The 15,223-nt window shown below is 37.1% G+C and overlaps 1 protein-coding gene across 8 annotated transcripts in view; it reads right to left on the bottom strand.

The window, feature by feature from the left end:
- Nucleotides 1–263: 263 nt before the first annotated feature.
- Nucleotides 264–15,223, bottom strand: part of APAF1 (apoptotic peptidase activating factor 1) — a 71,936-nt gene continuing 56,976 nt past the window's right edge. For 7 of the 8 annotated variants that reach the window (XM_019480845.2, XM_014595174.3, XM_014595159.3 and 4 more), the window contains 7 exons: nt 10,629–10,751; nt 8,351–8,476; nt 6,787–6,906; nt 6,009–6,134; nt 4,783–4,908; nt 3,743–3,889; nt 264–1,939 (listed from right to left, as the gene is read on the bottom strand). In XM_019480845.2, the coding sequence (XP_019336390.1) occupies nt 1,793–1,939; nt 3,743–3,889; nt 4,783–4,908; nt 6,009–6,134; nt 6,787–6,906; nt 8,351–8,476; nt 10,629–10,751 (915 nt within the window). In that variant the 3' untranslated portion in view covers nt 264–1,792. The remainder of the gene's footprint in view (nt 1,940–3,742; nt 3,890–4,782; nt 4,909–6,008; nt 6,135–6,786; nt 6,907–8,350; nt 8,477–10,628; nt 10,752–15,223) is intronic. The other variant, XM_019480847.2, reaches the window with a different exon arrangement.

Below are 15,223 nucleotides of genomic sequence, written 5' to 3' on the forward strand. Positions count from 1 at the left end.
GTAACATGGTTTGCCAGGGGCCAGCACAGCTGCAGTACCATATAGAAGATGCTTTTTACCTTACTTCACCCTCTTTGTTGCTTACCTTAGCAAAGCATTTTTGGGATGCAGTGTCAAGCTGAACTGTATAGATGGCAACCCACAAAGAGAAATTATTTAGCTCCTGACTGCTTTTCTCAGGCGCAATTGCTCATGCAGAGACAATCTTAGCATATTTTCCTTCCCCACAAAAACAACTACAAAACCAAACTCAAGAGATAAGATTGGTTAAAAAATTAGGCTGTAGTTGCCTGCGTTGTCTTTATTTAATGCTTTATATGTACATATGCAAAATACAAAACACATGTCTGGCCAGCAATACATTAATTATATCTGACCCGTATTCAATATTGCCTTAACAAAGGGGTTTAATTATACAAAACTACAGCTTGGAAAAACAAAAATTTGCTAAAACATAGAAAAACATTAAGAATGATTTTAAAACTTGTTCTGAAATTCAAACTGAACAATTATTGAAAATTTGAAGTTTATTACTTAATGCCAACTGGTGCAAACATTTGTTAAACATATGCTAAACGTTTGAAGTAAAAATATTTTGCTATTATCATCAAGTTGTAGAAATTACAATTACTTTCTGCCTGAGCAAGTGACCCACACACAGAGAACTAACTAATGGATTTAGAATCATTTGACTAGAACAAGGCTCACTTGTGTTTGCTTAGAAATTCTGTTATTTAAATATTCTCAAAGTCTAGGTTAAGGAAAGTTGCATTTACAGTAGAAAATCTCTAATATTGTACCTTATAACTGGATCAAGAAGTACATTAAAAATGACATATGTTGGGGGAGGGAAGAAGAGATTTCTGTGCAGAGTATCTCCTGTAAACAAACCAGACCAGGACAGGATAAAATATCATGGCACAGAGCTCATAGTCATGCAAAGTAACTCACATTTAACTACTTCCTATATTTTTCAGCACAAACCTTCAGACCTATTTCATATAAAGCTTAACTGCCAATCTTTGTATTCTTCCTCTGAGTAGGAAAGGGGTAGGAGTAGGAATCTATCTCCTGCAACACAGGTACCAGTTCTTGTTGAGAAAAAAGTGCACTTAGTTATCTTTCCCCCATGTAGGCCACACTCACCACCTGCTACAATGCTCTGTATCTTCACAGATCTGGAAAACATTATGGTTTTGTGCAGCAGCACAGAGCAGCACTGCTGTACAAACACATCCCTTACTGGATTTCTCTCAAATATTGCCACGCTCCTCAAACAGTACTAACTTTGTTAGAATTTCATTTTCCAATATATGCCAAGTCTCCAATTCTTTCTGTTCTGTATCCATTAAAGCAGTCATGCATACATAGTAAAAGATTTTTTTTTTTGCATGTTAGTTGTTCTCATGGCCTGAAAACATTTGCTATATAACCTGCACAAAATGAAGTTCTCCTGTATTCTAGTCCTACTATATCTCCTTCTGCTCTTTATTAATGATTTCACCCTGGTTGAATAAATCTTAATATAATTTTACGTACAGTGTAACAAGTTGCATATTTTAAGATGCAAATAAAAATTCAAGGACAAACCATTAACAGTAATAATGCTGATCAAAAACCAGGATTAAATGTATGCTCATTTGAGAATGTACATAAATATTACCCACACAAATTCATTTAATGAATGCAATATTGAAAAACACTTCACAGCAGATTTAGTGGAATTTTGTTTCCAGCTCAAAACTATGCATCTCAGTCACATGAACTTTCACATCCCAAACATTCAATAGATTCATTCCATCATCTGTAGAACATAAAGGATACCGAGGTTATCAACAGTGACGTATATTTTGAAATTAGAGGACACATATATCGACTGGAGATCTGTTCCATTTGTGTAGAATGTTTGCAAGGCTTCTCCAGTAACTGCATTCCACCACTATAATAAAAGAACAGTATATATGTATTTAGCAGAAATAGAATTAGACTAAGTTATGAACATAGGCATAACACAGTAGGCCTAGCTGCCAATATTTTTCTTTTATTTTGCTTTTATGAAGAGATATTCTTAATTAATAGCAGGCATTCAAAAAACAGAAATTATAGGTATAAGACTTTCAGATGAAGAAAAACTGAATTGATGGAGGATTTTGTTCTCTCCAGCACTGATAAATTCCCTTGAGCAAAACACTTATTCCATAATCAGAATTGCATAAGAACTCTTAGTTCACAAAAATATTAACAACATTTAGAAGGTAAGTGGCAGTTGGGTCATTCTGTTATCCCGTGATAATACTATTCTCACTAGGAGGGTAGTAAAGCATTGGAACAGGCTGCCCAGAGAGGTTGTGGAATCTCCATTCTTAGAGGTTTTTAAGACCCTGGTAGACAAAGTCTTGGCTGGGACAATATAGCTGAGGATGGTCCTGCTTTGAGCAGGGGGTTGGGCAAGATGACCTCCTGACGTCCCCTCCAACCCTAATTTTCTTTGATTCTATGAAAATAATTCATGGAAGAAATCAGATTAAGTAGGCATACCCATTGATCCCCTTCATAAACACAGGAGCAAAGAAACTGAAAAGCAACGTATTTAAAATTGAACAGATCTATTTTTAATTAAAGCTAAGAGCTTCAATTAACAAAAGGATTCATCATTTACATAGAAGAAACCCTTTAGTGACTTTAGTGGGATAGAGAGCATAGAAAACCTAGTTTTACAGACTGTACAGCAACCAGTAAACAGCAGCAATCTGGGAGAACCTTTATTTAAAAGGACATTTTATTCCGTAAGTATACACAATCACTAGCCACTCCCAGGCAGCATCCTGGGCTCCATGAAATAGTCTGGTTCAACAGGCCATTTCTTGCTCTAGTTCCTACCTCAATGGATACAGTATTTTTCAATTAATATAATGGTAGGAGGATGCTAAGTCATTTTTCATCTTCCTTCCCCAAAAGCAAGCTAGTAGCAAATGGTCACATTTTATAAACCAGAAGTCCAGTCTTGGTATGTGTAAAGCACACAGGCTCCTACTGAAGTTTATATTGAAGAGAAGGGGCTCCTGATTAAGAGGAAGTCATACATCTGCAGGAGAGCCTATTAAACTGTTAGTAGGAATATTTTGATTATAAAATCAGTTTCCTCTTAAATCAAAAGTCTAATTATGTGATATTCAGCGCTTCTCTTTGGAGTATAAAGAAAACAACTGCTATTGACTAACGTATTTAGTATTTGTTTTCCTGCCTTTAATACAGAATCAGAATGTTAGAAATGCTCCCAAATGCACTATTTGTTTATTAAATACGATATACACCAATTTATAGATTTGCAGGTGGTCCAACATTTATAACACACAGGAAATAATGAAAAAAAGCGATTCTGTTCAGATTTTAAAAAACTGCATTTGGACAGAGATGCAACATGGAAAAATGACAAAAAAAGAAACCTGACAGGAAATTGGATGTAAAATAAAAGAGAAGAAGCTACAGGGAAGAAAACAATTTAGAACTATATTGTGCTCCATATGTATAATCAAATTTAGAATTTAAAATATATTCAAAAATTGGAAGAGTTTTTTTAATATTAAAACACTTTACAAAATGAGTTAAAATTCCAGAAATGTACTAACTCCATAAGGAAATGGGGCAGCCTTATGCTCTGCAAAACCTTTCACGTTGACTAAGACACTCAGTATATCTTCTAATCCTGCATTTTAAATTAAAACACTTTCATTGGGTTTACCTTAAGATATCCTCCAGAAGACACAAGCATCTTACTGTCAGGAGAAAAACAGAGGTCTGTCACCCAGTAATCATGTGTCAGACCTCCTTCATCTATAATGACAGGGGAGCAGAGATGCAGTAATTCACCGCTTGAGACATCCCAAATCTGGGGGAAACAAGAAAGACATACTATTAGCAGTATAAATACTAAGGGTCATTGTTATAAGGAACGTTGGAATTTATTTTTCAATATGAGAGAAATCCAACCTTTTCAATAAAGTGTAATTCTTGCAGTGACAAAGCTACTGAGAGAAGTAATTTTTAAACAATCTTTCACTTCTACTAAATGTATATTTAATCATACAAGCAACTCCTGGCAGACTAATCAGTAAAAAAAAGTGCCAGCTCATTATAGAACGCCATGACTTACAGAAAATACAAGATAAATAAAACACCACCACAAAAAAAAAAATCCAGAATTTACATGACAAATACATGTTTTTGGGAGCTGCTGTAGAAGTGTCATGGTATGTTGTTTTCTTTCTTTTGGTGCGCAATATATAAAACAAAGTTTACAAAAACTCCTAAAAAACCCCCCCAAATGACTAAAATCTATTAGTTGGTAAACCATAAGAAGTTTTACAAAAATGGGCATTTCAGGGTCCTACCTCACCAAAAATTGCTAACAATGCAACAACTGTCCTATATTTACATATCTATTTTGAATATTTTCTCTTTTTTTTTTGTAGTTTTTAATCCCCTAATTCATGCCGATCTTCTGCCCTTTTTAAAGTAGATTTTGTTATTGTATTGTGTTTCAATGACTTTCAGTTTTGCTGAATATTCACCACTCACAAAACAGCTGCCTTCATAGCAAAAGAACCCATATATTTACCCCTGCCTAGCAATTTCCCCAAAATTTCTCAGGGAATTTAGCTGACCAGAATGCAATTACCCAAATTCAAGCTTGCCACATGAACTGGGTTAAGCAGCCCCATGGCATTTTCAACTCCAGCATCTGTTATTAAAAAATGTCAACAAGTAAAAGAAAGAAGGTACCCGTATTTCCCTTTTGTCATCTCCAGTGGCCAATAATTTGTTATCAAATGAAAAAGTACAGCACCGCACGCAGGCTTCATGACCCTTTAGCTCGTGAAGAATGGAGGAACTTTTGAAGCTCCATATCTAAAAATAAAATGTTTAAAACAAAGGAAAAAATATTTAATGGAAAAGCTGCTATGATTTTATCTGTTCTTTAAAAATATATTAACATAGGAATTAATATTTAAAATATATGCAGCACCTTTCATATTACCACAGACCCTTTCTAAGCATCACATATACAACTGTTAACAGACATTGTTCCTTTAGTGATTAAATCCCAGAACATTTCCTAGGTATTTGAAAAAGTATGAACTCCTCTCTTTTTGGGTTACACACTTCAAAGCTATTGACCCATTAGGCAGAAACTTGATAAAGTTATTCTAGATAAAAGCATTCCTTAATTAGTTCAAACATATTTTTATAAGCTCAGAAAATGTACTCCAGAGTTTGTTTTTGGTTTAAGACAGTGGAATATGTATTAACTGCCTACTCAAGAGGCTGATCTGACGTAATCTCAAAGGAGGTACTTTTAACAAGGAGGCCAATAAATTTTCTTTGAAAACATGAAGGAGCCTTTAAATGTTCAAACAAATTGTTGATTTGTAAATACTCAGAAGCAGATCTGGATCCTTCACTGTGGAAATCCTGATATTGGGCAAGGGGGAAGGAGGGAAAACAACAACTTTCAGAAACAGGAGCCTAAACTTGAGTTTGTAAATCTGTATTTAGACATTGTTCCAAGCTGAATTTAAAAGGCAACACCTTGGAACTCAATACTTTTGGAATTTAGGCTGGTGCCTAACTATAGAACTCATTTTTAAAGTTGCATCTGTAAAGCTTTCCAGCCAGCTACTGTCTAGTGTTTTTAGTCTGACGACTTAAAGCAATACACAGAATTATGTAAAACACCATGCACAAGAAGCTTGTATACTTACAAGTGTGTATCTTATGGGAATGTAAGTCAACGACTGTATGAAGGTACATCCATGATCAATTTAAAAAGAAAAAAAGAGGTGTCTAGTAGAGTTAGAAAAGTAACCACTTCATATATATAATTTAATATTTGAAATGTTTGTGGTATTTGGGGTGACTGTCAGCTACTTCACAAAGGCAGCCTACAAGGCACATTTCAGAGAATACAGACATCACTGTGCATATTTTAAAACATTGTAACAGCAAACCTTGGCAGTTTTATCAACAGAGGTAGATGAAAACTTAGTGGCATCAGGAGAGACAGCACAAGAGAGAACAGTATCTTTATGGCAAGCAAAGTTGACTTCTATTTTCCCATGAACGATATTCCACACCTACGAAAGATATAAAATAATACGGCTATTTTTACAATTCTCAATCAAGTCAATTAAAAAAAACAAACAAGTCTACTATAAAGTTAAGCAACACGATCCAAAAATTAATGTGTGGAGTATTCTACTGGTATGTTAAATTCTAAGTTGTGATAAAACAGTTTGAATAGTAATTGAAAAATAAATTTTAAAAACGTTGTCAAAAATCTGTAGTTTTTCACTGCTAAATTATCTATTAAATGCACAATAAACTAAATGCCAAAAAAACCCAACATGGAATTAAAAGTCAGCCAAGTTATTTTTTGTTGGTACTTAAGATTCTTAAAAGAATTCTTGGGCTGGCTAAAGACACTTTCATTCTAGGAATAAAAGATGCTCTTCTCTTTAAGCCTTATATACAACGGAATTTTTCCCACCAACACAGCAGCTACTCACATGAAAGCCATCTACGTAACTCATGCACCACCCTTGCACAAAGGTTTGCATGGATATAGAGTGGAATCACTTGGAAATAAAAACTTAGCATAGACAAGATCTAAGTTCAGTTCTCTGAAAATTAAACACTGAGCCTCAAACTTTGTTCATGTATTTTGTTACTATTTAAAGATGCAATAATGTATTTCATTCAACTTGTTATTACACCAACATTATTTACCTTAACTGTTCCATCAAATGACCAAGAAAGAAGTCGTGAATTTTCCAAAAGCCTAAAATTCTTGATTGTTTCATTGTGACCTTCTAGAAATAAGCATTCTTCCAACTCCCAATTCCACACCTGCTTGCCAGCACAAAAAGTGTCTAAGACAATAAATAGGCTCTTTCTTCACATTTCATACATAATTTAATAGGGATGATGATTAACAAGCATTCTTTAGAAGAAAATATCCACTGCTTTTTATCCTGCATGGACCATGGAAGATTTGTACGTATTTAGTAAACAAGCATGAGAGAGCACTAAATGATGGTCAGCTGCAAAAGCATGCTACACAATTCAACTAAAGTTAACAGCCAATCTGGCAGACAGTGACCCTTAAGATATGAAAAGGCAAAAGCCTTTCCCAGTAACATCTGCTTAATTTTTTTTCACTAGTGGATATATACCCAACTGTCATTATTGCTTTTGAAAGATGTAATTGCAAACTCAAATTTTGGACCCAAACATAGCTTACCTCAATAAATAAGCTATTCATTATACTTTCCCCACTAACTCAGCTTTCTTTAATATTCAGCAAATACAATTAATCAAACGTTATTTTAAAGTTTCCTAACTTTGTATAGTTTTCCATTTATAATTCAACTGTAAATTTCATATTCAAAGGCATGATTTAGAGCCCAAGTATTGCTGCAGTAAATATGAAGATCCTTTTCTTCTTTACATGTCATTGATATCAATTACTTCATTTTGAATAGAATGAAATAGGTGTTTCAGAGTTGATAACTTTGGATTAGGTCCAAAACCCTTAAATTAACTAAAGAAGCTGAAGTGCCATGTCTGGAAAAAAATATTTTTTCTTTACAATAACCACATCTGTTCAGATAGTTTTTACCATCTTTGATGTAAAATGGGATATCATAATTATGCAAACAAAAAATACAATTCTAAACCACACAGCCACTGCAATACCTTTGACTTTACTAAAAGTTTCTTCCTATTGCTCCATACAGTGGAACTGCTGACTTGCTTTTTCTTGTTTCTGCTCTTGGTAAGCAGGAACAATTTTATTTATCCCTACTGTCTACCCACTACTTATCTTTTAAATTAAATACTTTGCTGTAGCACTGATTGATAAGTCTAAAAAGTCTTTATTTTCAAAATATTGTTGAAACTGTTCACCTAAGTGACTGTAAAGAAATAGGTATTTCAGATTGGGCAAATAAAAAAAATTAGAACATCTGAACTATTTTACTTAGTTCTTAAAACTACAAATCAAACAAATTATATTGTTTTTGTTGCTCCATGGCAACAAAGATAGAGACCCTGTAATAATGCCATTAATTAAATCCACATGCAGCCCGGCAGTTTCAAGGATGGAGTGGGGTTAAGTGGAATGACCATACCAGTTTAGACTATTAAAATAAAAAGAGGCTGCATCCAAATGGACCTGGGGACTAAGAATGGTCAGTATGGAAAAGGGCGAGTATTGTGGAACCTAAATCATTACAGTGTAACAAACTTCGCTTTAGTGCTCCAATACAACAATACACAGTATTTTACAAACCTGTATAATTGGATCATCGTCACTTGAAATGAGGGTCTGGCCATCAGAGGTAAACAGGCAATGTTGTACAGAGGTCTTGTGTCCATGCCTAGATTTCAAAACTCTCCCACCCGACACCTCTAAAACCTTTCCAATAAAAAAAAAACAAAAAAACACACACACAAAAATCACTGATGGAGAATTTAAAAAAAAAAAATGAAAAGGAAAGAAGCTTTTAAGAAAACCTGTGAAGAAAAGACAACAAAAGACAGAGTTATACAAAAGTGGTGACTCACAGTAGATGGGAAATAATAAAAAGTACCTTACCCTCCAGGAAACTGAAAAGATAATCTACACTAATAAAAAGTGTCTAATCATCTGTCAGAAGCCTTTGTGCATAAATCATGTGTAACAACCTACATGCACTTTTACACACATTTCTGCTCCATTACCATGACTGCAGCACACGAAATTGACCGGCCTGTGAATGTTATGCTCTGCAGAGAACAAATACATATTTATTTTTTTAATTTAAAGTAGATGTCTCCACCATTTGAAATGGGAGAAAGAGGCCCCAATGCTTCCACTATTAATGAGGGTTAACTTTCTTAATGTGAATGAACAAAAGGCCAAAGTGTCCTGTAATTAGGAACACAGGAAAGTAGGGTTGGAAGGGACATCAAGAGGTCTTTTACTCCAGCCCTCTGACCAAGTCAGGATTGTCCCTGACTAAACCATCCCACTCACATGCCTAACTTGCTTTTGAAAATTTCCAGGGATGGAGATTCTGTCCCTAATCCTGTCCCCAACATCCATAGAGAAAAAAAAATCTCTATCTCCTTTATGCCATTTAAGCATTTGAAAACTATTACCATCAAATCTCCCCTCAGTCTTTTTTTCTCCAGACTAAATTATCCTAGGTCTTTCAGCATTTCCTCGTAAGTCATGTTTTCCAGACCTCTAATCATTTTGGTCGCTCTCTGCTGGACTCTTTCCAATCTGTCCACATCTTTCTTGAAAGGTGAAGCTTCAAATTGGACAGTGTGCTCCAGACGAGGCCTCACCACTGCCAAAAATAGCAAAGGAATTGCTTCCCTTGATTAGCAAGTGACACCCCAATTAATACAACCCACTACGCTGTTGGCTTTTTTATTTTTTATTTTTTTGCGCAATAAGGGCACATGGTTAACTCATATTTAGGGACCTACCTAAATTGTGGCAGAAGTTCACAGTACAGCAGCGCCTTTAATCTTCCTCTTTTCGCTGTGAGCAGTCCCCCCTCCCCCCACTGACTGGCTGAGAAGCAATTAATGCTGTGGTTTTTGCCCCTCAGCCATTCAGTGGCATGGGGGGAAGGGAGGAAGGTCATGGTGAAAAGAACAAGATTAAAGGCATCACTGTGCAGTGAACTTCCACTGCAATTTCGGTAGGTCTCTACTCATATTCAGCTTATGACCCACTGTAACCCTCAGGCCCTTCTCTGCAGTTCTTCAGCCTAGGCAATAATTCTTCTGTCTGTATTTGTGCATGCAATCCTGAAAAAGTTCTGCAACAATTCAAGAGAATCTTTCCTTTCTTACAGTTCCTTCCACTGTTTATTCCACATCAAAGAATAACTGAGGGGGGGGGGTGTACTGTGCACTTTTAAACTTTAATAACTAGGTTGCAGGTATGATAGAAACAATCTGTAAAAGGCATTTAAAAGCAAATGTATTAAAGTTTTAGGACAACTAGAGTACACAATGCTAGACTTCATAAGTAATAACGAATTTATTCTTAAATAAGTTGTAGCTCCATGCAGTAACTCAAGAACAACTGGGAAACGTTTTCAAGGAGTTGGAAGATCGGATTGAGCACTGTATCATGATGGATGGTGGTTATGTTGAAGTCTAGCATTGTGTACTCTAGTTGTCCTAAAACTTTAATAAATTTGCTTTAAAATGCTGTTTACAGATTTTTTTTTTTATCATACCTACAACCTAAGTTATTAAAAGTTTAAAAGTGCACAAGGACTTTATGAAGACCTTGTATACACACACACACACACACTTGTGAGTGGATAATGGAAGAGTTGCCCTACCACATTAAGAGCTTTAGAATAAAGATTTCTTTGAGCACTGAAAAAAACAGTACAATGTACTGTTTCAAAAAGAAGCATCCGATTAACTTTCATTCTCTTCTCTACAACTGCATACAAAAATACGTTTTTCCTACATCAACCAGATTTTAAAGCAAAAAGAATGAGAAATATCTATGAAGGGATTCACTCAGTAGTGTTCTGAAACTGAGAGTATAGTACCTTTACAGTTCCATTCTTCTGTCCAAATGCCGCAAATTGAAGATCTTCACTCAGGCAACAGCAGGAAATAGAGTCTTCAACATCAGTCAGACTGACAGTATGGCCTGTGTTTCCATTAATTAGCTGCAACACAAAAAAGGTTATTAAAATGTATAACAACTTTGTACATCCTAGTCACAAAAAAGTGAGCATCTTGATCTACAGTATGAGCAATCTCCACCCTACCAGCATTGTTAGCATTCAAAGCTTTGGTGTGCATTTGACACATTTTGTTAAAATTTATTTTTGTAAAACAATTTCTTTAGTACTTTAAACATGGATGATCTAGCCATTGTCTTTATTCAATCATTTTGATAACGAAAGCTTACTTCTAGCTTTACAGATTAGGCATACATTTATAATAGAAAAGCATATTTAAACATAGGTACTGTGAGTTCAAATCTGTTATTCCAACACAGAATCAAGTTTTAAAATCTATGTACCCAGCATCAGGCACTTGCTCTTCAAAAAGAATAAATGTTAATTATTGGATGAGTTTTAAAGCTCTTGAAAAATGTAGCAATAACACTCCACAAGCAAAGCCACAGAAACAGTATTTTGCCAACCCAGAACCTATAAAAAGAACAAATAAAAAGAGGTATATTCATCTATGGATACATGGATCTTAGAGTAGATTTTCACCTACATCTTGCCTCTGCAGGATTTTGCAACTATGATTTCTGTATAACTATGATGGAAAGTGTTTTTTGGTATGCAACTAATGATTTACAAACACGTATAAAAATCCCTTTAAAATTATTTCTTAAAAACATTAGTGAAGGTGTCAGGGACCTCCCTTGGACATGCAAAAGTAAATATGTGCACTAAGTAAAAAATGACATCTTTTACTTTTTTAATGTATGTATTGCTATTGATTGTGCTGGAGATTGTATTCCTTTACTAAGGTAGAGTATTCCAAAAATGGTACAGATTAATACCAGTAATATGTGAATTGATGTCTTCCTAGATCTGTATCAACAAGGTTTCTGATTATCTTGATTAATCTCCTTGCAATAACTGATTTAAGCCATTTATTTATAAAAACTATTAGAAGAGCTTAGAAACCCATAACCAGAGTTGAATGATAAGTTTTCTTTGGTGAGTGAGGGCAGACTACAGGCTGCTGCAAAACTGAGCTACTATTTTTAAGTGTTATGAGTCCAGGTACCCACAGAGAAATTAAGAATCCATGTATTCTTCTGCCAGCTATTCCTTAAACGACACGCAGGCAAACAACTGACACATGGGACAATTTAAGCAATGGACTGCAGATTTATTCATTTAACACTGGGGTGAGCGGGGGTGTATTATGCTCCCACCCTGGACTCCAATATATCAGGCAAATCAGCTCCAGTGTGGAAGCACAGGTTTTCAACTACACAACCAATAATTCAGGATGGACCATCTTTTACACCCCCCTAGAATGCTGCTTACTTCTGAATCCTCTCATCCACTCCCACTCATCCAGAGCGCAGGAAAGTAAAAGTATCATTAAAGGAGACTACATTTACAGACAGTCCAGATCCTGCTCCTTTATGAAACAAGGTAAACCAGCAAAATTCTGGTAGTTTTGAACCTCTGGAACTTAGCCCTTTTATCCCCCCTAGACATTTCTGCAAGATGTGGCAAGCTTTTAAAAAAAAGTCTCACCTTCTCTACTAAGCACTTTAAAATCCTATTGCTTACTGAACTGTGCTTATATGATGCTGCGAGGAAGGTGAAAAAAAAAATCCCTTGATAATTTGCCCCTGCAGAACATGCAATTGGGTTGTACCCAAAGCATCATAAACATGCAGGTCTTGTGTTATGCTACTATGGAGTAGAGACAGGGCAGCCAATGAGAGCTAGAGACTTTTTTTTTTTTTTTTTTTTGGAGGGGGTAGGGGTAGGCAAAATTAAAAAATTTAAACAGGGTTGGAAGACGCACAAAATCCAACTAGCCACAGTCACAGGCAATGGGAAGGGGAAAACCAGCAGAAGGAAAAAGAAGCCAACCCCATTTTGCCACACATACCCACTCATCCTCCCCAAATCTCTTCTAAACTCTGTGGCCGGAGATTAGGAAAAAATCAATAGCAAGAACTCTAGTCAATCCCAATTTCGGCCATAATTTAACTTGCAATTTAGAGGAGAAAAACTCTACACCAGGGCTGTCAAATATCTGGCCTGATCATTTAGCCGGTGGTGCTGCTTGTGGCTCTCAGACTGGCCCTGCATGCTGCATGCAGTGTGCCCCGAAACGGCCTACGTTGCATGCAGTAAGCACTACCTTGGCCCTGCATACTGCATGTGGTGTGCTGCAAGAGGCATGCAGGCCCTGTCTGGGGTGCATGCAGCATGAGGTGCCTGCACTGTACCACCCCTGCATGTTGGATCTGGCCCATGGGCTCTGATGGGTTTAATATCTCTGTTCTACACTCAATAATCAGCACTCCAAACCATTCAACCCAATGCCTAAATTTGAAAGTTACCTGAATATGTTTCTAAAAGTTGACGCTATGATGCCAGATTACTTCAGTTCCATTACTCTGTCCCCCTGCCCTTTATAAGCAAGAACCAAGCATGAAGAGACAAGCAATATCTCAAGACAGTTTCATTAAAAACAGAACCTCACTCTATTCTCATTACAAACCAGAGTTTAAAAAAACACACACTATTTTAGTAGTTAAAAAGAACGTTAAAGTTACTCTTAGCTAAGGAAGAAGTTTTCTTAGGTTTACACTCCTGTTAAGATCTTCCAAATTAAAACCAGATAAAAACCTTGAGCAATATAAAACATATTCTAATGCAACTAATGCAAAATCCGGACAATACAAAGACAAACTTATATAAGAGACAGTAATGAGCAGAGAGGTAGGAGAATAAAGCAGATGAGCAAGACTAGGAACATTATTTCTAAGCATCTTAACCAACCTTTTTTTCTCCGTGGTAAACATGCTTATGTATTCAGCTCTTGTAAAACACAATGTTCAAATGGCCAAAGGCAGAAAATGATGTTGAAAAAAAAAGGCCTTTTCCTCTAAATGTCCAAACAGTTGGAAAAAATTTACCTCACCAGTAGGTAAATGTTTGATATTTTCTTAAACAAGATAAGTGCAACCTATCAGCTTATTTAAAATCGACATAGCCACTCTTTGCTAAGGCTTTCCTGACACCTCACAGACAGTCTCTTCCTACTTTGCCATAAAGACTTAGAAGCAGAGAGGTGTGTTAAGATGTCTAATCACCAGGGTCCTGGGTTTTTTTCTCTGTTAAAAAAAAATCCAAAATTCTCTAATTAACCCCCCCAAATTCTCAGATTAAAACCCCTCAAAATCTGTGTTTTCCTGTGATTAAAATGAAATGCCACTATATATAGAGGCATCAGTTGAACAAAATGTTCTATTGATATATTTACAGTTGTAAAGAAATTTTAAAACAGTGCCTCAATCATGATTATTGTAATAAAATAAATTCTCAATACCTATATAATTTTGGCATTTGATTTTATCATGGAAAATAAGAGCTCCCCTGCCCACCTCGCTCACCAGGATATGGGTGTAGCTGCAGTTGTCCCCTCTGCTACTTTATGGTGCTGAGCAGCCTTGACATGCCAGTGCCCTGCCTCTGTCCATGCCCATGCTATTGTCCCTCACTCCCAAGCTGGTAGTGCTGGGGGGCCAGTGTCCGTGCTCTCAGGGGCAGGAGGAGGAATGTGGGCATAGGTAACACCATTGGTGATGCATGGGGAGGGGGATAAGGGGCACATGCCCCCCTCATTTCTGTGCCGACAGCAGGATGCAGCAAAGGGCTGCAGCCTGGCTGAACCGGCACCAGGCACCCCAGCACCACCAGCTTGGCCACACAGCTCCCCACTGCCCCTGAAGGACCCCTTTGCCCCCTTCCCCTGCTGGAGGGGCAGGCACCTCTGGGCAGGCCTTGCTGGCAACCACGCAGAGCTGTGCTCGCCAGTGGCACTGAGCCCTGCCTCAGACCCCCCCTGCCCTGCCACAGTCCCAGCACCTGCACACCCTCCCCCAGTGCCAGCAGGCATCCATGCTACCACGGAGACACACACACCCCTCACACCCCTTCCACACACAATGTGCATACCCCCCTCCCTCCAATGCACAGACCCCCAGACAGTCCCCAAGCCCCAGCTCTCCAACCCTCCTCTGTCCCATAGACTTACCACTAGTATCTAGCTGCCAGGGCTGTTCACACCACCCTGTCTGGATGTATTGTCAGCCATTTGCATGCATGCACATGCACACGTGTCCCCTGGCTCCCAGCATCCTCACCCTGCTCTCTGCAGCCCCAAGAAGCCCTTGCAGGCTGGAACTCTGCCAGCCTGCAAGGGGAAACCCACGGTTTCCCACTTTCACAGGGAAAATCCACGTTTTACTGCGTGAAACAGAAAACTCAGATCCCTGCTAGTCACCATATTTTATTTTGTCATGCACATTCTAAAAACAAATATAGACCATTTAACAGCTATGATAAATATTAAAACAAAACATTTTAAATGAAACAGAGTACATGTTGTGATATATTATGGTTTAAACACTGAGGACTTC

Source organism: Alligator mississippiensis, chromosome 4, assembly GCF_030867095.1.
Source record: "Alligator mississippiensis isolate rAllMis1 chromosome 4, rAllMis1, whole genome shotgun sequence".
In the NCBI taxonomy this organism is placed as follows: Eukaryota; Metazoa; Chordata; order Crocodylia; family Alligatoridae; genus Alligator; species Alligator mississippiensis.